The sequence below is a fragment of the Bicyclus anynana genome, chromosome 25 (genome assembly GCF_947172395.1).
Source record: "Bicyclus anynana chromosome 25, ilBicAnyn1.1, whole genome shotgun sequence".
In the NCBI taxonomy this organism is placed as follows: domain Eukaryota; kingdom Metazoa; phylum Arthropoda; class Insecta; order Lepidoptera; family Nymphalidae; genus Bicyclus; species Bicyclus anynana.
This window is the reverse complement of record NC_069107.1, coordinates 1,855,974-1,879,546: the sequence shown is the minus strand read 5'-3', so window position 1 is coordinate 1,879,546 and position 23,573 is coordinate 1,855,974. Positions and strand designations below refer to the sequence as shown.

At 39.5% G+C, this 23,573-nt stretch overlaps 1 protein-coding gene across 1 annotated transcript in view; it reads left to right on the top strand.

Annotated features, from left to right (window-relative positions):
* The first annotated feature begins 41 nt into the window (after positions 1-41).
* The window catches only part of LOC112056363 (protein MON2 homolog), a 57,490-nt gene continuing 33,958 nt past the window's right edge, over positions 42-23,573 (top strand). Inside the window, exons 1-18 of the mRNA XM_052889275.1 lie at positions 42-285; positions 1,331-1,462; positions 3,765-3,947; positions 4,499-4,628; positions 5,302-5,402; positions 6,007-6,132; positions 6,915-6,994; positions 7,693-7,840; positions 9,019-9,133; positions 10,438-10,569; positions 15,904-16,000; positions 16,930-17,058; positions 17,676-17,758; positions 18,356-18,489; positions 19,125-19,244; positions 20,718-20,922; positions 21,717-21,850; positions 22,771-22,882. Coding sequence (XP_052745235.1) covers positions 166-285; positions 1,331-1,462; positions 3,765-3,947; positions 4,499-4,628; positions 5,302-5,402; positions 6,007-6,132; positions 6,915-6,994; positions 7,693-7,840; positions 9,019-9,133; positions 10,438-10,569; positions 15,904-16,000; positions 16,930-17,058; positions 17,676-17,758; positions 18,356-18,489; positions 19,125-19,244; positions 20,718-20,922; positions 21,717-21,850; positions 22,771-22,882 — 2,281 coding nt within the window. The 5' untranslated portion in view covers positions 42-165. The remainder of the gene's footprint in view (positions 286-1,330; positions 1,463-3,764; positions 3,948-4,498; positions 4,629-5,301; positions 5,403-6,006; positions 6,133-6,914; positions 6,995-7,692; positions 7,841-9,018; positions 9,134-10,437; positions 10,570-15,903; positions 16,001-16,929; positions 17,059-17,675; positions 17,759-18,355; positions 18,490-19,124; positions 19,245-20,717; positions 20,923-21,716; positions 21,851-22,770; positions 22,883-23,573) is intronic.

Below are 23,573 nucleotides of genomic sequence, written 5' to 3'. Positions count from 1 at the left end.
TAAATAAAATATTAATACAAACAGCTTACAAGTGTCATTTACAAACATTTTTGAACGAAAACAGTGATGTCGATTCGATTGTGTTGTGTACATGGCACATTTTAATTTGTTTAATTTTCACGAAATATGAAGTGGAAAACTAATTAGAATATATTATATCCAAACATGGCTTTCGTAACCGCTGTTACCGGCGACGATTCCACGAAGAAATTTATGGATGTTCTACAAAATGATTTTAAGACGTTAAGCTTGGAAACCAAAAAGAAATATCCTCAGATTAGAGAGGTATTAATTTTTAATTAACTGATTACCAAATATAGCTACATATTTATGTGACTAATACGTACAAACATCTTTAAAGTACCCATTGCAAACGTATATTTTCTTATTGAATTTTTAATGTTGAACCACTTACCGCCCCGCGAAAATGTGTATGTTCCAAAAAATACGTATAAAATCATAATAACAAAATTAGTTTGTGTCTAATAACAATAAGACATTGTCATGTAAAACAATAAACAAGATCAGTGTTGATGTTAAAAATGAAAAGTAAAAAGAAAATGATTTTATGTTTATTGTTATCACCATCATCCTGTATCATCATTACTGGACTCTCTCTTGTAACAGGGAAACATGAATCATATACACAATTATTGCTTTGATATTAGAGTGAATGTCAAAAGATTGAGTAATATTTCATTTTTCATCATTTGCTTGTTCTATTGACTCATCATCATTATCGTTATTAGACTATTTTACCTGTACACCACAGACACACAGACACCAAATCGAAGACACAGGTCATATCCACTAGCCTGTATATGACCTGGATGGGACTTACAGCTTGATGTGATTTCCAATGCTCTAAGTCAGGGTAGAGAATGTTAACTGTAAAGTTCTTCAAAGAAATAAAAGTTTAGTATTTTAAAGCCCACACCAGGACTCAGGATTTTGCCTAACCATTGGACAATTAAGCCAGATCATCATTTATTACTACAAGAAAACAGGTCAAGTCTGTGTCAGGCTAGGCTACACATAGTGTAGGATTCTGTAGATTTTATTGTCAACATTTTTAATGTACATACTCATGTTAAGTTACAACTTACTATCCTATGTGACAGTTGCCTTATGATGCTCATAATAATATCGTGTGTGTGAAGATATATATAATGAAGTGAAGTGAACTGTCACCTTTACCATGCTACAGTACAAAAACTACAGTAGCAATAATCTCTTGAATTAAACAGACATGGCGAAACTATAAAGGTTTCTTGTGAAAGCTAGAACTCTAAAAACAATATTTTAGTAATAATTGGTCATACAATTCTAGGCATGCGATGAAGCAATTGAAAAACTGACGTTAGCTGCAAATAATCCACAGGCCTCCTTATATGGAGTGGTGAATCAGATATTGTATCCTCTGGTACAAGGATGTGAATCAAAGGATGTTAAAATTATACAGGTAATTGAACAATAAATTTACTTTTTGTTACTTTATCATTATGAATCTAATCAGTTGTAATGATTAGATTTATGTGTTTGTTGTTAATGTACTTAAAATGATTGGTATGTTCTGTAGAACAAAACAAAGTCTGAATATAGGGATTGTTATTTTAAAATTTTAGTAATATTACAAGATGTCTGCTTGTTATTTGCATGGAAAACACTAAACCTCACTTCAAAGGACAGACTTATTTATTGGATGTTCTATATAAGTCTGTTTGGAGTCTTGAAAACAGAATTTAATGTGAATCTGTTTACATTCAATTCTGTTTTCCACAAATCCTGAAAAATCCATGGATTTTTCTAGCTATAAATAGTATTTCATGTGAACTGAGTTAAGAACAGTTCTTCATTTAATTATATTTCATTTTAGCCGTGATAGCCTTGTGGATATGACCTCTGCCTCTGATTCCGGAGGGTGTGGGTTCGAATCTGGTCCAAGGCATGGACCTCCAACTTTTCAGTTGTGTGCATTTTAAGAAATGTCTCAAACGCTAAAGGAAAAGCATTGTGAGGAAACCTGCATACCAGAGAATATACTTCATTCTCTGTGTATGCGAAGTCTGCAAATCCACATTGGGCCAGTGTGGTAGACTATTGGCCTAACACCTCTCATTCTGAGAGGAGACAAGAGATCAGCAGTGAGCTGAATATGGGTTAATAATGATGATGAATGAAGATGATTTAATTTCTTTAGTTAACTCACATGCTACAAGAAATACCTACAAATCATTTAATTTCTGCTGAAATAACAGTTATAACCAAGAGAAAAAGGAAATGCATTGAAATTAATAAATCTTGTAAAATTTCCAAAAAAAGAGATAAAAATGAATGTTTTATTTGTATTTTAAAAATATATTGTACTAGCGGACGCCCGCGACTTCGTCCACGTAAGAATTGATGTAAACTTCTCTACCTCTACCTTACCCTGCTCGTAAACCTACCCAACCCTACCCTACCCTACCTCTACATTACTCCTACCCTACCGCTAACGCTAACAATACCCTCCCCCACCTTACCCCTACCCTAACCCTAACCTACCCGTACCCTATCCATACCCTATCCTACCCTACCCCTACCTTACTCCTACCCTATCGCTAACCCTAACCCTTCCCTACCCCTACCTTACCCCTACCCTAACCCTACCCTACCCGTACCCAACCACTACCCTACCCGTACCCTACCACTACCCTACCCTATCCTACCACTGTCCTACTCCTCCCCTACCTCTACCTTGCCCCTACCCTACACTACCCCTACCTCTACCTTGCCCCTACCCTACACTACCCCTACCTTATCCGTACCCTACCCTACCCTACCCTACCCTACACTTTCCCTAAATTACCCCTACCCTACCTCTATCCTGCCCCTTCCTTACCCCTATCCTATCCCTACCCTCAGCAAAATTGGTCCAGCCTTTTGAGCGTGGTGCAATGACCAAAAGAATATAATTTCCCAAGCGACTTCTATGCTAATACTATAAAGGGGTAAAGTTTGTGGGGTTGTCGGGGGTAATCTCAGGATGTACTGGACTGATTTGGAAAATTCTTTTACCAATAAAAAGCTACATTATTTGCGAGTGTCATAGGCTATGTTTGGTCATCATATTCACACGTGAAAGGGAACCACGTAATTGAAACCGCGAGGCGTCATATAGCGGCATTTCTACGACTTTCAGAAATTTGGTATTATCTCCGAAACTATATAACTAATTAACATACTGTAAAGGGCAAATCTTATCTCTATAATATCCTTGTGATTATTAAATAATTTATTTTGATAAGGATTTAAGTTTAGTTGTGTAAATAATGACGTAAACCTTAATTTAAAATTTAAATAATTTATTAAAGTACTAAAGGTACTATATCTGCTAAAATATAAAAAATAGATATATGGTGTCGCGGACTTTTTTGTAGAACTTTTAAAGGTTCAAAAAGCCTCCATACATTTATTTCAGTTATACGCAATGGTTGAGGCAGCGCATGCGAATAAGTAAGTTTTTCGGTCCGACCTGTAAGAAAAAACCTGCGATAACTCAGTAGTTATATATGATAGAAATATAAAATATAGCCTATAGAACTCCCCGATAACGTAGCATTCTACTGGTGAAAGAATTTTTAAAATCGGACCAGTAGTTCCGAAGATTACCCCATTTCAAAGAATTTTTACTAACTTACAAACTTACAAACTTTACCTCTTTATAATATTAGTATAGAAAAAGATTTGGTTAATAATAAAGCATATCTCATCATACCTTTCAGTTTTGCCTCGGCACAATTCGAAGACTAATAGCGCAGCAGGGCATAGACGCAAAGGGTGCTAGACATGTAGTAGACTGCCTCTACAACCTGGGGCAAGCCAACATGCTGGAGTTAAAGCTGTTACAGACAGCAGCACTCCTGATGACCACATCAGATTTGGTGCATGGGGACACTTTGGCAAGGGTAAGGAGTAGTATACCAAACATAGAGTGTGCTTGCAACTCTACTCTACAATATTAGTGAAACAGTTTATATGGTAGACTATCTACCCTCGGAACTTTAATTTTTAGTTTTAGACTTCTTTCGACACTATCTACCCTCGTAACTTTAATTTTAAGTTTTCGACTTTAATTATCACCATTAAACCATGAAGTTTCAAAAGTGTTTGTAAACTAAGCCTAACTGAAATAAAATAATATTGCCTTTTTTCACTATTATACCTGTGAAATCATGGGTGATAGAGATTGACAGGAACTTATGGAATAAGTATCCTATAACCATGAAATTCATTCAGTTTTTTCAATGTGATTTCCGGTCAATAAAAATAAATAAAAGAGTAAATTTGGATATACAGACAGGCAAAAAATAAATGAAATGATTTTTGGGATCAGTGTCCATTATATATGCCCTACATCAAAATTTTTACAAAATATTTTGAATGTACAGAGTTTGACCTGTTTTATTATAATTTTAGATAATAGTAGTTAATGGTAATTTTTCAAAATATTTTTCAGACCATGGTGATGTGTATACGCATGGTGTCGGCGAGCGAGACGCGTGACGTCAGCACGAGCCACGCGGCCGCGGCGACCGTGCGTCAGCTGGTGGCGCTCGTGTTTGAGAGGGCATTGGCGGAGGCTAATGGTAATGTACACTATACTATTATTATTAAGAAAATTTAAAATTAATGGACTGATTTTTTATAAAAGCCTTAATAGCTCTACAGTAAAATCATCACTAGAAGGAGTGATTCGATCCCGATCGATGAACTAAAGTCGTACCCTGCTTCTAACATAGTCTTTGCTGACTAGTTGGGCAGCACCAGGGAGAGGTACAAATCATATATTAAATATATATGTCGACCGTCAAACTATAGTAAGCGACACGTTTATCATAAGTATCAATTTTAGCACAAGTGACATTTTCAAAGGATATCTAAAAATAAATAAAACGAAGACGGGTATATTACAACACTTATAACTCAAAATCTGCTGGACCAATTTTCATGGTTTTTGATTTGTTGGATTTGTCTCCGCCCCGAATAGCAGAACACATTTTAAAAACAATACAATGATAACTAGAGTTTTTTTAGGGTAGGGGTAGGGTAGGGTCAAAGGGGTAGGGAAGAAGTGCACAAAAGTCAAAGCGAAGCATGACCGGGTCCACTAGTAACTTGGAATTATTTTCTAGGGATTTGCTCCAATGGGGATTGATAGACTATATTTAGTTTATTAATTCTTTTTTACACTATTGCTGCTCTGCTTTTGCAACTGCTCTTTAAATAAAAATAATCTTTTATTGTTTTTTTAAATTTTAGGCACTCTAAAAGTAAATCCAGCTGACGTCAGAATACAAGCAAACAATAGAGCACCAAAGGATCTTAAACCGTGTGCGGTAGATGCTTACCTCATTCTACAGGTAAAACGAAAATATTGAAAAATAATCGCTATTTATTTGCCTTGTGTAGAATACATTTGCGGTTTATCTATTTATCCTACTTCCATGTTAAAAACAATTCAATCCAGGAGTCGGCAACCTGTGATTCTTTACCATTCCATAAAATGTTTTATTAAGAAAACCTAATAAATTCTTGCAATTGATGTGTGAGTGGGTAGGCATCATGTGTACAACTAGTTTGAACCAAAGTCCAAACTTTCAAAAAACATGCAAGCCAATGCTTGTATTCATTTAGTACTCAATACAAATAAGTTGTATAATTTAATTTACAAATTTTTTGGTTAATACTTGAAAAAAGTTATTAATTTGGATTCAAAATTAATGCAAAGTAAACACTGTAATATTCACAAGAATTAAATAATAGGCTTTACTAAAAACTGTGTAATTTTGTAAATACCATAATTAGTAATTTTTGGTTCTTCCGACTAAAAGTTGCAGATCCCTGAACTAGCACAATTATATTTGAACCACTATTATCATATTATTTATTCCTTTCATTCTCGAGAGGAGACTCGTGCTCATCACTGAGCTGAATATGTGTTGATAATGATGTATATTTATTCAGGATATAATTCAACTAATAAACGGAGACGCGGCCCAGTGGTTGGTGGGCATATCGGAAGTGCCAAAGACGTTCGGCCTGGAGTTACTGGACACTGTGCTGACCGATTTCTCCGACGTATTCTTTAAGGTAAGCCGAATCGAACATAAAACATGTAGATTGGAATAGATTAATAAATTGTTAATACAAGTAAAAATTTTCATCATCCTAAATTCCTAAAACACTAAAATCGTCATTAAAAAAAAGTATTTTCGAAATCGGTTCAGGCATCTTCGAGTAATTGGTGTACATACATACATAAAAATACTTATGCTAAAAAGAATTATCATACTTTGCGGCCTAGCTATCTATACTACAGCCTTTCTTGATGAGAACTGTTTACCAACAAAGAAATTAGAAATGAATTTAGAAAACGCACGTCATTTCATAACTTATTTATTTTAAATTATGTATTGTTTGTTTATAAAATGTTATATTAACCATACCATAACATACACCTATTTAGACGATCTGAAATAGTAAACTCCATTCGTGCATCGGAGCTGACACACACTTTTTATTTAAAACCACGCGTCGACTTAGCTGCAGCTAGGCGACGCCGACGTCGTGTTTACAGCTTGCTGCTCGTAGGTTAACGGCATGGTTTTTTTGTCGTGACAACGTCTTATAATTCGATGGAGCCGGCTGCACACTCGAAAAAAGATGATGTCATGCGTCGTTCCCTCGCTCTAGGGTTGCCAACTTTTTTTACAAGAAATGAAGTATATTCTGGTTTATTAAACAGTATTTTAGAAAAACGTACATTTTCTTTTGAAAAATGCAACCATTCCATCAGTATTTTCTTATGACGTTGTCACGTTCAACTATTATTAGTTTACAGACTTTACAGACAACCAATTTTTTTTTTTCAGATAGCAGAGTTCAGGTTTCTCCTGAAAGAGCATGTTTGTGCTCTCATTATAAGACTGTTTTCACCCAACGTTAAGTATAGGTGAGTTTGTATTGTATGTCCTTTATTGTTAACTGTCGTGTTTTTTCTTAAATGTTGTAGTTGACTTTCGGCCATGATAGCAAATATAAATTAGTTAGTCATTTGAGCCTATAGACCATTGCTGCAATTTCCCGCTTATTTCAAATACAAATCTTTCAAAATGTCATGCGACTAACGACATATCTCGTAAAGAGAAATAGACAAATTTCAACCAATAGCGGCGAAACCGGAAACCGCTGGAAACCGCTATATCTTACATTGCGTTGGGATGAACGAGATGCGACTAGGACAACTACGCCGCTAGTTGTCGATATTTTGTCTATTTCTCTTTACTTGATCGTATGCCTGCTGGTCACTAGATATTTTGTGGTGCGCATCATGTCCTACTGGGTGGATCGACATATTCTCGACTAGCGTACGCCCGCGACTTCGTTCGCGTGGAATTCAGTTTTTCACAAATCCCGCGAGAACCATGGATATTTCCGTAAAGCCCAAAGCGTAAAGGAGGTACAAACATCACACTCACACACACTTACATACACGCACACACTTGCACAAAAACTTTAGCCTTAATAATATTACAGTGATTGATTAATTATTATTGGAAAGCCCACATCTCTCAATCCTATATGCCTGCCACACGCGGTCGAGGACTCGTTAATGGAGGATGCTTTAAAAAGCTATGTGATTGGTTCCAGGGCAGCGTTCTCGTCCCCGCACATCCCCGGCGGCGCGGCGGCAGCGGCGGGCGGCGCGGGCGCCGGGGGGGAACGGCCGCACTTCCCCGTCACCATGCGGCTGCTGCGGCTCGTCTCCATCATCATACACAAGTACCACGACGTGCTCGTGAGTGGACATCACTGCTTCTTATATTATATCCTAACTCTTGTAACTCTAAGTATTCCACTATAATGAGCCGCGATAGCCCAGTGGATATGACCTCTGCCTCCGATCCCGGAGGGTGTGGGTTCGATTTCGGTCCGGGGCATGCACCTCCAACTGTGTGTATTTTAAGAAATTAAATATCACGTGTCTTATATGGTGACGGAAAACATCGTGAGGAAACCTGCACACCAGAGAATTTTCCTAATTCTCTGAGTGTGTGAAATCTGCCAATCTGCATTGGGCCAACGTGGTGGACTATTGGCCTAACCCCTCTCATTCTGAGAGGAGACTCGAGCTCAGCAGTGAGCCGAATATAAGTTGATAACGACTATAATTATCACCATTAACTCAAAAATTACTTGAAGTTTCAAAAGTGCTTGTAAACTTAGCCTAGTTGAAATAAATTAACTTATTTTCACTTTAACACCGCCATAATCAACAGATGTACGTCGATTACTAGTCGACAGTAGTTATCTAGACAGCAAGCACAAAATGTCCTTCCGAAGTCTATGTTTCCCGTCATCTTTAATTTGATCACCTTGAAGGCAAGAGTGAATCTTTCAGACAAGCCCTCTCAAACTTTCTTTCTTTTTAATTTCTCATCATTCCTGCAGTCTGTCGTGAACATTCAGCTGGATTTGTTAGTATTACTATTAAGGCGTGTTAGGTGCAAAATCTAATGATTTGCCCAAATGTAGTAGCTGTCATGACATCTTGTGGCGCTCGTCTCTTGAGCCTTTTGAAAGTTATACCAGATTTCTTCATCCTTAGATTCCTTGCAAATTGATTTGTATGTTTCCGAATACGCTTTTGGTATGTTTTCACTGATCATTGAGTGTGCAACTTCTGTCTTTATAGTTTTAATTTTTAGTTCACGATGCAAGCGATAATTATTGATGTACCAAGGAGCATTGGTAATCGGTAACCCAAGTGATTGTAGTCAAGGTCAATCCCATCTCTTAATCTCTCTTATTCTCTTTTATTGCGTTGGGGCGAAAGAGCTGGCATTATAACAACTCATTGGTAGACATTTGTCTTCTTCACGAGATATTTCATTACTGGTTAAGCGAGCAAATCAAAAACCTGTATGTGCGTATATTCTGGTGATCTTTCACTTCGACAAGAATATGTGTGTCCAGGTGACGGAATGCGAGATATTCCTGTCTCTGACCATCAAGTTCCTGGACCCGGACAAGCCGCTGTGGCAACGCGCGCTGGCTCTTGAGGTCTTACACCGGATGACCGTGCAACCAGGTTAGTACTTCAAGCCTTCCTTCCTTCCTTATCAGCCGATAGACGTCCACTGCTGGACATAGGCCTCTTGGCATGGACCTCCAAGCACAACGATCTCGAGCCGCCAGCATCCAGCGGCTCCCTGCAACCCGCTTGATATCCTCGGTCCACCTAGTGGGGGGTCGCCCAACACTGCGCTTTCCGGTGCGGGGTCGCCACTCCAGCACCTTGGGGCCCCAACGTCCATCGACTCTTCGAACTATGTGGCCCGCCCATTGCCACTTCAGCTTCGCGACTCGCTGCTGAGCTGAGCTATGTCAGTGACTTTGGTTCGTCTGCGGATCTCCTCATTCCTGATTCGATCACGCAGAGAAACTCCAAGCATAGCTCGCTCCATCGCCCGCTGAGTGACTTTGAGCCTTCTAATAAGACTCATAGTCAGCAACCAAGTCTTCTTCAAGCCACTGAAGACAATTCAAAAAAACACGTCTAGAGAGACCCTGAGCATATGTCAACAACAAACGTGGGTGTCTCAAGACGCTCGACAGAAATGATAATTTAATTCTGTTGTAGTATGCGTGAGAGAAAGAGAAGCCAGACAGAGTGGCTCTGTAATGCGTTACGTTACGAAGTGGTTTACCCTCCCATACGCAATTATCACTTTTCAGTTATGTGCATTTTGAGTGTTGAGTGTGCACATTGAGGAAACCCGCATACCTTGGGATTTTCTTAATTCTCTGCGTGTGTGAAGTCTGCTAATCCGCATTTGTTAGCTAGACTAGCCTTACTCCTCTCATTCTGAGAGGAGACTTGTGCCCAACAATGAGCCGAAAATGGGTTGCTTACAAAAGACCAATGGCTGCGGATAACCAATAGAAGAAATATCGCTCTTTCTTTCAACGCATCTAAAGAGACAGCTTTATTTTTGATTCAGTCGCTATTGGTCAATATTTGACTTTCTCTCGTCACAAGATATCTCGTGGTGGGCACCTTAAGCCTATATGCAGAACATATAAACCTCAGACCAATTATTGTATAGGACCTGCCTCGCTAGACGTTACTTTTCTGTCAAAACTGTCTCTATAGAATCGATGTTAAATAGTTGTAATCGTGTTCGTGTTCGTGTTAAATAGCTCCGTAAAAATACCTTTTTGTGTAGTTGAATGATGTAAAAACGGCCAAAAACTTCTAGTTTAGTATAAGATATATACAAAATCTAAGCTCCTTTCCTCAGAAAATTACAGACATTTTTGTTCGTGACTATGAGTGCGATACAAGTCCTTCTATAATTGGTCTGAGATATAAACAGACGAACATGTTTGCAGATCTACTGAAAGCTTTCTGCGAGTGCTACGACATGAAGCCGCACGCCACCAACATATTCCAAGACATCGTGAACGCGCTGGGCGCCTACGTGCAAAGCTTGTTCGTCGCCTCGCAAGTCAACACTCCTGCTGGTAAGTGACCACCGGGGCGTTTTTGAAAATTTTCCGAACCCTGTCTTACTTTGAGATAAGATGCTGTAAGATTTGGCTTGATCTTCGGCCCCAGTTCATCAAGTCACGTGTAATATTGGTAATTTTAATGTAATTTTGCATACGGTTTGCATTCTCGGATGTCATAGATAAATACAAGAATATTTAAAGGTTATATATTGTTTGCCATATTTTAAACAAAAAATATTTTGTTCTTGATTTTACACAGTTTTATACAGGTTCGATATTTTAAAGTATATTTGTCATATGTTTAAGATGTGAGTGTAATTCCAGTTCCCTTCCAATTAGTCGGAAGAACGAGTTAGGGTCTTCTTCTTCTCCTTTCTTTTTTCTTCTGGGCCTTTTCCGACTTGGCCACTAACGTGTTAGGGTACGACAATAGTCCTGCGGGCGAGAATCGAAGCTATGCTTGGCTGGAGAGGCCATGGGTTGGTCCACGCCCTTTGTACTTTTATCGTACCCACACCTAATTAATGGGGATAGTGGATATATATTTCGAAATATAATATATCGTCTGTCAGCGCCATTTGTTTTTTACATATTCACCGTCATCATTTTAAATATACATACGACGGGGATATGCTGCATTGAAACGAGACAATTCACTCACTTCTACATGTTGATGTTTTGACTGTCTTTTATTGTACAATTGACCTACTGCTATGCTTAAACTCAATCATCAATATCGTCAGCAACTGCCCATTCATTACGATTCGTTGCGTCATCGTTCCCTATGTTAGCCACAGGCGCGCGCGGTATGTCCTCAACTGTTGAACTGAGCTGCTCGTAATCTTCTTCAATGTCGGCAGTATCGTTCTCATAGTTGAAATCTCTCCTTGCTGATTTATCTGTAGGAGAAACTTTTTTTAATCGTTGCCATTCATCTGGCTTAGAATGCGCACCGCAACCTACTCGTATCTCGAGATAGACATTTTCGAGACAGAGAAAGACAAAATATAGACCAATAATCGCAGGAATCGAAAAAATCGATTTCTCTTTTTTGCGTTGGGACAAAAGAAAGGGAAAGAGGTATATTACAAATCCGGTGTTTTTTTTTTGTATTGGTAGGTCTTCTTGTCTAATTTTAATAAAACTTTATATGCAAGTTGTCCTCTCTCGCGCGGTACTGTGACGTATGATTACAAGAGAGCGGGAGACGAGCGAGTGGCGTCGTGCATGCCTATTAAAATTTGAATCCGCAATAGATCCTGGTAAAGGGGCTCGCGCTCGACTCATCACCGAGGTCGTGGTTCAATCCTCATCCGTTAGGCTAAGGTCGTACTCACTCCTGACATAGCCTTTTCTGACATGTTGAACGGGAATATTGGCCATATTTATTATGGGCCTGCCTCCTGCACTACTTTCGTTCCCCTCTGTTGTCCTACCCCGTACCCTTCGACCGTGCCGGTGAGGAATAAATCGTACCGTTTTGCTAGTAGCCTATCTGTAGCTATTTTTTTAAAACCCTGTAAAAAACCGCATTAAACCGTTCAGTGTGTTCTGGAGATGAGCGTGAATCGACAGATCAAAGTTTTCATTGTGTTTAACTTTCTGCTTTTATCGTCCGCATCTATATATTTGTTTATTTAGTCGCTCTACTTTCTTCCTACTTCTTTCATCATCATCCATCATTATCACGAACAATTTATATTCCGCTCACTGATAAGCATGGGTTTCCTCTCCGAATGAGAGGGGTTAGGCTCATAGTCCACCACGCAGGCCCAATGTGGATTGGCAGACTTCACACACGCAGAGAATTAAGAAAATTTTCAGGTATGCAGGTTTCCTCACGGTATTTTTCCGTCACTGTTTGAGACATGTGATATTTAATTTCTTGAAATTCTCCTTTTAACTTTGTTTTAATTAACTCCGTCAGTGAAGCTCATAGTGTCGCTGGAGGGACATGACTCACTCCAAAGTTGAGATCGCATATAAGCGGACAGGTTCTGCGGCTCGCGGGACAGTAGCTCAAAGTACAGGTCCACCAGCGGCTTGCAGCGCCGCATGCACCGGGCGTGGCTGGTGAAGCGGTTCGTGCGCCAATCCTGGGCACATCCGTAGCGCTCTCTGGAGGATAAAGAGGCATTTACACAGGTCGATCTTCGCGGTGCGACAAGTCACCAATAGCATTTCTTGTAAAAATACAATCGCCACGCCATTTAAACCGGTGGACAAAAATAGCATGCCACTATTTAATGTCTAAAGAAAATGTTGAGTAGAACGCATGTTTTATAGAAGAACTTGCAAAACACACTTTAAGCAGCCTGCGGTCGATTTTAGTCACCCTTCGCATGCGATCATTTCCACACGGCGAAACTCGGTTGGCATCCAACTTTGGGGCTTGCGTGTTTAGTAACTTGCGGCGTAGTTGAATTGTCATTTAGACGGCCGATATCTGCCGTGCGTGCGTGAAATTTGGGAAGAAAGGAATTTTCGACAAGGCCGAATTAAAGAAGCTTAAGGGCAGATGAAGTCGCGGGCTTCCGCTAGTGCTGCTATAAATGGCAATACACACGTGCAGTTCTGCCTGTGAAACACGAAGGTCCAGACTGACGTCACGGGTTCGCTACACAGGCCGGGCGTGAACCGCCGCGTGCAGCGCACTAGGTAGCTATATCTAGATCTTTTGGCTGTAAAAAATGTTAACAATTAGACGTACTTGCGAGTCCTTTCATCATCATCAGCATCTTCAGATTGATATGATTGACTATATCGGTATGTATGTAGCACAGTTCTCATGTATACTATATACTTTATACATGCAAATATTAATATTATATAGAGGTGATGTTTGTGGGTAGGGGGAAGTAGAAGTAGAAGAAGTAGGGGGTAATCTCTGGATCTTGGAACCGATTATGATAAATCTTTTACCAAAAGAAAAGGAAGGCTGTTTGAATACCAATGCGAATTTGACTTAGGATGACATTGTTTCACTATGTATCAGCCCTTCGTCTTTAAATGTGTCTTTACTACTGAAGGTCGGTAGTCAGTTTTAAAACTTCTCCTTGTCCATAATTAGGCAGATAGTTCTCCGACTTTTTTACCAGTCTACTTGTATTTTATTTCGTAGCCATGACATCTTTATTCTACTCTTCGTTTTTCTCACCACTACTAACACCATTAGCTATGAATGATATTGAGAGGAACCGACGTTTAAATGTGCCTAAGGTAGGTTCCATCAATTTGACTATGAAAGCATTTGTCTACAAATAAGGAATTCTGGATTGAGGGACAAACTTTGATTTGTTGTTAGAAAACTATTATCCCGATACAACGACTTAAGTCGTGGCGAGTTTACCAATCGCAATTTAGGCTTAGAAGTTTGGTGTTTTGGTAAAGAAAAATTGTTTCCTTACGTCGCCATTCATCGGAATTCCTACTATAAACTGAAATAATCGCTAACACACACAAAACAAGTTTACTAAAATAGCGCATCCTTGGTATATTATGACTTTTAACCTTACAGAAACCATGGCCCGATAGATTTTTTAACAACATAATATTTGTTTTTTTATTCGAACACACGTATTTTGAATATAATGTAATATGCTGATTGCTGCTTATTGAAACAAAAGTATAGTTGTTGCTCTGTAAAGAGAAATTTATTTGTTTTGAACATCAAGTCATTCTTGCAAATACAACTTAATTTTACGGTACAAACAACTAATAATTACAAACCTGTAAAGAGAAACAACATTAAAAGCTATTGCTTCAAATATTCTTTTTCAATAGAACAAAATTATTTCCAATAAAATCGTTAACGCTTCACTTGTACAAAATAACTTCGAGAATTTTCTAACAGATGAATTATAAACTAAACATAGAGTAAAAAAGTGCTGCCACCACAGATAATACTTTGACGTTAATTAATGCGCGGGAAATTCAATTTGAATGTAGTTTATAAGAACTTCATTTACATTTAGTTAGTATAGATTGCTCAATCCACTCAGACCAATTATTGTATAGGACCTGCCTCGCTAGACGTTACTTTTCTGTCAAAGTATATGATCAACGATCTAATGCGATTATAGAAACTGTCTCTATAGTATCGATGTTAAATAGTTGTAATCGTGTTCGTCGGTTAAAGAGCTCCGTAAAAATACCTCTTTGTGTAATTAAATTGTGTAAAAAACGGGCAAAAACTTCTAGTTTAGTTTAAGATATATACCAAATCTAAGCTCGTTTTCTTCAGAAAATGACAGACAATTTTGTTCGTGACTATGAGTGCGATACAGGTCCTTCTATAATTGGTCTGAGTCAATCCACGATGACGCGCTCGACTCTTTTTTGCAATCGCTTACAGTGCAAGGGTGCAATGAAAACAGCAAGAATGTAAGTTCTATTACTACACAACGTGTAGCAATGTGTGCACACGCACACAAAATTAAATCAAAATTAATTTCATATTTGATTAAAAGTGTGTTATATATTTGTTGACTAACACCGGTTCGGGAGGCAGTTTTTGCTGGAAAGAGCCGGTTAAAAACTCAACAGTTGCTCTTTTAAAATCTTCATTCTTTATTTATTATCATCAATACATATAAAGAAGTGTCTGTCTGGGATTTTAAAATGACCGTGTTTTTCCGAGTTCGTATATAGTTTATTTTCAGGATACTAAAACACAATCATGCTTTCTTATTTTTGTCTGTCTGTCTATCTGTCTTGGTTATTCTCCAGAACGGCTGAACCGTTTTTAATGAGACTTTCACTGGAAGATAAAAGAAGTTATTGAGCAACATATAGAGTACTTTTGTCTTGAAAAAATCAATGGTTGGGGCGAGATTTGTGAAAAACAGAATTACACGTTTTTTTATTCTTTACAAATTAGCCCTTGACTACAATCTCACCTGATCGTAAGTGATGGTGCAATCTAAGATGTTAGCGGGCTAACTTGTTAGGTGTAGGATGAAAATCCACACCCACGTGGATTAAGTCCTCCGTGGCGCAGTGGTATGCGCGGTGGATTTACAAAACGGAGGTCCTGGGTTCGATCCCCGGCTGGGCAGATTGAGATTTTCTTAATTTGTCCAGGTCTGGCTGGTGGGAGGCTTCGGCCGTGGCTAGTTACCACCCTACCGGCAATGACGTACCGCCAAGCGATTTAGCGTTCCGGTACGATGCCCTGTAGAAACCGAAAGGGGTGTGGATAGTTAGACTGCATCATCACTTACCATCAGGTGAGATTGTAGTCAAGGGCTAACTTGTAAAGAATAAAAAAAAAAAAATAGTCCGCTAGTCATTACGTAAAATAATTAATTCTACTTCTTATGCCTAACAATTTAATTGTTGTTTCAGGATCGTCAAGCATCCCTCAACAGGCAGGCTTCTACTGGAAGGGCGTGTGGCTCCCATTGTGTATCACATTCGAGCCAGGGACTGCTAAGTCAATATAGTAAGTGAAATTTTGTATTGAATCGTTTAAGACAGTGGTTCTCAAACTTTTTTCCTCATAGACCACTTTCTTAATCTAGCTGGTTCGGTGGACTCGCTGCAGCTCTTTTGGTCTTTTGTGCCGTTTCGTAAAATTTGACAAAATATGTGAAAACTATATCTACCTAATTTACGTTGCTGAGTTCTAAACAAATTAACAACAAATTTAAAAAAAAAAAAATTCAACCGACTTCAAAAACATAAAACATACTGAAAACTAAGAAGGCGGTACTAGTCCAATGATGTATCAATTCAAGACATGTAAGATTTAGGTTTTTCAGACAGTGTTCTTTTATGTAATTCTTTCAGAAACGGCTTATAATAACACAATACCGGTTTAGCACCGCCTTGTAACATACATACAAAAAAAACATACAGACGAATTGAGAACCTCCTCCTTTTTTTGAAGTCGGTTAAAAACAAAAATGAGAATTGATTGAATGTCTTGTCAGTTGATGTAAAAAAAACAAAGTTGGTAAATCAAAAAAAGTAATTCCATCCAATTCAACCTTTATAACATCTACTCACAGCGCAAAGAACCAATCTAACTTGTTTCATTTTAAAAACCCCCCATTTTATATGACCTTGATAAAATTTCGTGTACCCCCAATTTTACATTTAATTTCGACCCCTGTCGAGTGTCCCTTGGACCCTTGGACAATTTGTGACCCTTGGACCCTTGGACAATTTCTTTGAGGTTTAATGAACTGAGTAACGAAACAATAAATTATGTGAATAATGGTTATTTTCTAAGAGAATTTGTAGAAAATATTTTCGGTTCTTCTCAGTAGAATCTGACGTCTTAACCAGAGGTAGTCTTTACAAAAAGATGAATTTGACGTTACAAAAGCCTAGTTGAAACAAAAAACTTAATTTTATTGAATTGTTCAGTATAGAAATGCTGGATCGCACGGAGGCTCCTATGATCCAGGAGGGCTATGGCATCTCCGTCGCCTACGCGTGTCTGGTGGAGATCATCCGCTCCATCGCCATCTCCCTGGAAGGCAAGGAGTACTTCAGGTACGGCTTTATTTTTCGCGTAACACCTAGATTTTCGCGTAACACCTAAATTTTCGCGTGACACCTGGTTTTTTTCGCGTAACACCTTGTTTCTTGCGTAACACCTAGTTTTTAGTTAATTCAAAATCAACGCCGGGCTTTGCTTTTCTGCGATGAACGTCTAATGCTGAGCTGTAAACCCTTTCTGTTTGGTGTCACAGACAGTTGTACAATATCTTAGATAGGATGTACTGTTTGTGACACTAAAAATAAATAAACTTATTCTCTTTCTTTATTTTTTTCTTTTTGCGCGTAACACCTAATTGGATACTAGGCAGCTCCTTTTTACACTTGGTATTTGCAAGGTTAGGTTAGGACTGTTAAAAATTTTATTGAACTAGCTGACGCCGCGCTGTTTCACCCGCGTGGTTCCCGTTCCCGTAGGTATGCGGGGATGATATATAGCCTATAGCCTTCCTCGATAAATGGGCTAACTAACAGAACATAACGAGTAGTTTCTGAGCGCGTTCAATCAAACAAACAAACAAACTCTTCAGGTTTATAAGATTAGCATAGATATGGATTTACATAACGAAATCCAAGTCTAAATAAAACTATTTTATATCATTTATTTGTAGATTACAAGAACTGTACGATGATTCTCAAAATGACGGAGAAGAACAAGAAATTAATTCTAACAAAACAACGAACAATCATAAAGGTCAGTACTTGAAATAAATTAGTCAATTTAGCCCCACAACATAATATGTATATCCTGAATTTACGAGATGAGAGAAAGACGAATGTAAATATCGATCTCCATTTCGTTGCTGGTCATCTCCCAAATGATAAATTGAAAACGATATTTCAACTCCACTGCTATTGGTTGACAGTTAATTTTTTTTTTTGATTTCACGATATATTACATTAATATGCTAGACCAGGGTTTCTCAAACTTTCGGTTCCACGAACCTTTGTTAAAATTTCCAAGTGACAGCGAACCTCAGGTTTTTACCAAAAGAAATGTCTTTGTGATAATAATGTGATGGGTGTCCTTGTTTTTTGTCGCAAATGGATTCAATGTTAGGAGTAATTTTGGACAATTTTAACCTTAATTCTGACTCGGTATCAGTTATCAAGCCACTATTACGTAAATCTTGTCGCGAACCCCCTGCCTTCAAATGGCGAACCCCTAGGGGTTCGCCATTTGAAGGCAGGGGGTTCACATACCCCTTTTTGAGAAACCCTGCGCTAGACCTATAGATTTCGTGTCTGTCTGCTAGTTATGAAAAAGAAACAATAGAATGTACATTTTCAGAAATAGAAAGCAGTTTAGAGCACAAAGCAGAAATAACGAACAACGGTCACACGGGGGAGGCGGATCAGAACTGCAACGTTGTGGAGAAAATAGATCCCGACTCTGATGACAAAGAGAGACAACTTAAACTGCAGGTAGGAATAGGGTATTTTACTCCATATGAAAGAAAAATCTTTAAATTCTGACTTTGGATTTGAGTCAGGTTAAAATATACTAAGCTTTTCGTTTTCCCAATTCAAATATAATTTCAGTTCAAATTCTCAGCCAGTTCTCTTCATTACGCTACGATCAATAGGAGCAGAGCAGTGAAGGGAAATGTTGGGAAAACGGGAGAAGTTACTCCATTTTTTAAGCTTCCGTCGCGTGGTAGGGTTGGGGTAGAGTAGGGGTAGGGTAGGATGGGGATTTGGTAGGGGTAGGGTATAGGGCACGAGTAGGTTAGGGTTAGGGTTGAGTCCCTACTCATCCCCTGTATGGTAGGGTAACGAAGTCGCGGGCGCCCGCTAGTATACCATAATAGTGTTGTACCTGAATCCTAGTCTTAGGTTCTCTAACACTTTGGTCACGAAGTGGCATTACATAGATGTAATAAAGCCTCAAATACACCATTTTCAACGCTTCGACGAAGTCCTGGTGTGAGCCGAATAGTGTAGCGAGGCGCTTAGTGTTGGAACCTCGGATCGCTTCGAGTCATTAGATCCAGGTCCAGGATTAGGTAGGTATTAGATCCAGGGTTATACCCTGTAATGTGTGTGTAATGTGTTTGCAGTTAATAAAGTCGTCCTGGTGCGGCCTGGTGTGGGGCCTGTCCGTGCTGGCCGAAGCGAGCATCGGGGAGCTGGAGAACATCCTGCGAGCTATACAGACCTTGGCTAGAGTCAGTGGGAAGGTAGGTTTGGGTGGTACTCTTTTACAACAAGATTTCTAAGACTGTGATGGACCCGCCAATGCATAGCTTTAAGCAATGTGTCAAAAAACATTTACTTAGTCGAGGTTACTACAAGATTGATGAGTTCTTTAATGATAAAGACGCTTGGAGGCCGTTGGATCAGCTTCCACCTTCACACAGGAAGTAAAACTATAAGAAATTGTAATGTTGTCATCAATTGTAAATTATAATACTGTATGATTTTTTTAAAAGAGCAACTGTTTAGTTTCTTGCCGGTTTTTTCTCAGCAGAACCTGCCTTCTGAACCGGTGGTAGAATCTTTACATATAGTCAAGTGACGTATCAAAAGTGCTTGTAAACTGAGCCTACTTGAAATAAATGAATTTTGAATTTTTTTGGTAACGTGTATACCAATATGTAATGTACAAACTTGAAGCTTTACTTTAGGGGAGATACAGGGGCATCTTTACGGCGCTAATACTACTCAATTGGGACATTATAAATACGTAAAATCATTAGATTTCTATAGACGTTCTAACAAAATTACTCTATTGTTTGTGCGTTTAAGTTTGTACTTTTCACTAGCGGACCCTACTCCTACTGACTAATATTGTCTTATTTTTTCCAAAAGTGTTATAAAATTCAATGTATTCATCATATTATGTATAACAACCCTAGTGTTCCATAATATTATTTAGAAAGAAAGAAAGAATGTTATTCAGAATACACATCATATAAAGGAAAGAGAAAAAAAAATAAAAACAATATTTAAAAAACATTACAACTAGCATGATGTGATCCTAAAAGGGTCTCCACTCAGCACATTGCTGTGTCCGTTAAAGTGACGTTCGGACGTCATCGAGACGTGCGGAGCGCCTCTTGTATATAATTACATTCGAATTATAGTACATAATTACATTCATACAAATATATAACAGTAAATAGTACAAAAGCTTCGACCAACACCTTATGAAGCTTTCACTTAACCATTGGATTAAGAGTCGGATACAGAAGGCAGTGATTCTTGAGACGGCGCGTATTGTGAGGAGGTTTCTCACTCTGGAGCCCTGACCACCGGTTGCTTGGGCACTTAAATGTCCCGCACCGGGAAGGTTTATTTTTTTATATATTTTTAATAGTGTTTTTTATTATATTTTTATATTAACATTGTTAGAAATTTAAAAAAAAAATGGTAAATGAGAGATTGTAAAATAGTACAAAAATAAGCCCACAAATAAACCTTACCCTTCCTTACCTTACCTACCTACCTTATCAGCCGATAGACGTCCACTGCTGGACATAGGTCTCTTGCATGGACCTCCAAGCACAACGATCTCGAGCCGCCAGCATTCAGCGGCTTAGCGGGCAGCAGCGACACCGGTGCGGAAAATCCAGCCCAGTGTGGTCATTTTACGGGCATTAATCTATATGGACAAAGCCCACAAATAAACGATAACATAAACATCGACACAGATGGGCGTGACCAACGCGCGGGACGCGTGCATCGGCGCGCTGTGTCGCTGCGCGCTGCCGGCGCAGTACTGCGTGCCGGTGCTGGGCGCGCTGGCGGCACTGGCCTGCCCCTGGCCGGCGGCGAGGCCTTCGCCCGCGCCCGGGGCCGACCTGCGGCACCACGTGGTGTGGGTGGGGACTCCCCTGCCGTGCTCACAGCCCACCGGTGAGTGATAATCATCATTAACAGCCAGGGGTTCGACCAATACTGCTGGGTCGCCATTTCAGCACATTGGGACCCCAACGTTCATCGAGTCTTCGTACTATGTGGCCTAACCATTGCCACTTCAGCTTCGCGATTCGCTGAGCTATGTGAATGACAAGCGTTTAAAGATTTACATGAATAAATTGCACTATGCGTTGAAACAGGGATTCGCTGGATGCAGGTGGCTCAGTATCGTGATGTTTGGAAGTCCCTACAAAAGGCCTATGTCCTGCAGTGGACGTCCATCGGCTGATATGATGATGATGATGATGCGTTGAAACACCTTGTCGTGACCTTATTGTCACAAAGTCGGTACAACTATTAATTGGACCGTTACCAAAATAACATTAATTTCTTTATCCAAAGTTTGTCTGGTAGATGTTGCTATAAGCAATAAGACCGCCTTTGCACATACTTGTTTTCTATGTTTTTTTTTGTTAATGTTTTTGTTTCGTGCAAGAAAGCATAAATAAATAAAATAAAATAAATAAACAACTGTTAGTGCTATATTGGCCAAGTCGCTCCCTTCAAGCTATTTGCCCCAAGACCCTGGGGCACCAAGGTTAAGGGAGAAACTACACCCAAATTAAAAATAGTGCTACTCGTACGCAGTTCGGATGCCGGCAAAAGAAAGACAATCCGTGAATGGGGTGGAGAAAACGTTAGTCAAGTGAAAGTGGAGCTTAGCTTGCAGGGAGGTTGTTTTGAAGTCCATGTCCATGTTGATGATGAAACGCGTACAATTTGTTGGTCAGGTCAGCAGCAGTCGTTCGTGATGGTGACGTCCCGGCACGTGACCGCCATGCGCGCGTTGCTGGCGGCGGCGCGGCGCGACGGGGACGCGCTGCAGCACGCCTGGCTGCCCGTGCTCACCACGCTTCAACATTTGGTACATATGAGTATAGCTTGACAAGTTCGTTCATGACACTCCCATGATATGCGGGCGACGGGGGGAAAGGACTGCGCAGGTATGAAGAAGTGCGCGCGGGGCAGAGGGAAGGACTGCGCGGGTATGATGTTGTGCGCGCGGGACATCGTTACCCCCCTCCCGGCCCGCTCAGACCATCGGAAGTGTTACGAATGGATTTGCCAAGCTATAGTAGAGCCTTTTGTTACTGAGTATAACGCGACGAGTAACAGCGCCAAAGATTGTATCATCATGTGCTAGAGGAAACATCTTGAGCAAATCCCAGGACTTGTGACTTTGGGTGTAGGTTTAAAGGTACCTTTCAGAATGCTCTCCTCACTCACACAATCACCTCCCCTGCCCGACATGTTCTCCATGCCCACACTAAACAATAATCCATCATTATCAATCCATATTCGGCTCACTGCTGAGCACTAGTCTCTTTTCTATATGAGAGGGGTTAGGCCTATAGTCCGCAACGCTGGTTGCGGCAGACTTCACATACGTAGTGAATTAAGAAAATTCTCAGGTGTGCAGGTTTCCTCACGATGTTTTTCCTTCATCGTATGAGACACGTGATATTTAATTTCTTAAAATGCATACAACTGAAAAGTTGGTGGTGCATGCTCCAGACCGGGTTCCAACCTACGCCCTCCAGAATCGGAGGCAGAGGTCATATCCACTGGGCAATATAGCCCGTTGGATATATCAATAATTATACCACAATAATTTATTCATATATACTATCTATACTAATAAAGAGGAAATTTTTGTTATAATACAACAAAAATTTAGGGATAATCTCTAGATCTACTTAACCGATTTTGAAAATTCTTTTTCCACATATGTCTATATATGGGCTATATTTTATTGTCTTATCTATTCATATTTGTTTCCATAAGGTTTGGATCCTCGGGCTGAAGCCTTCAACGGGCGGCAGCATGAAGGCGAGCCGCGCCAGCGCAGACGCTAACGCCGTTATGAGCACTTCCGCTGTCATGGCCGACCTTCCGGGTATGATTGTATTGATTTGCTATACTTGTTTCGAGTTATAGTTCTTTAAAGACAGTGATTATAACTTCAGTTTGAGTATAGATCTTACTATAGGCAAACCATTAAAAGATTCCTCGCCCCCGTAACACAAGCAGGTACGTTTCCATAAAGTCGAATTCAAAGTAAAAATTCCTTTATTTAGTGAAAGTTTTTGTCCATTTTGATTCGTCATGTATATGATACATTTGTTCTTTTTTTTATTTTTTATATATGGAAAAAGCTCGCGCTTGACCACGATCTCACCTGATGATAAGTGTAGATGTTGCCTTAGGTGGAACGCGCTTGTCTAGAAGATACCTATTCATTCTCATCTTAGATATGTCCAGGTCGTAAGAATTTTTGCCATTATCGTCCAACTAGTCGGGAGAGACTATATTAGGAATGGGTACGACAATAGACCAACGGGGCGGAAATCGAACCACCACCCCTCGGTGATGAGTCTGACCGCTCTTACCGTTGAGCTAGTACGGCAATTTGGAGACACTGACTTCGGGAGAGAGTTCCATATGCTAGTTGTCATACTCCTGCACCATTACTCTGCGAGGGCGAGGACTTGTGCTACAACTTGTTCGACTGCATTACTTTGGAAAATCATCGTGTATCTTCTTCTACCAACCAAACCATGTTAATAACTGATAATATGGTTTGATTT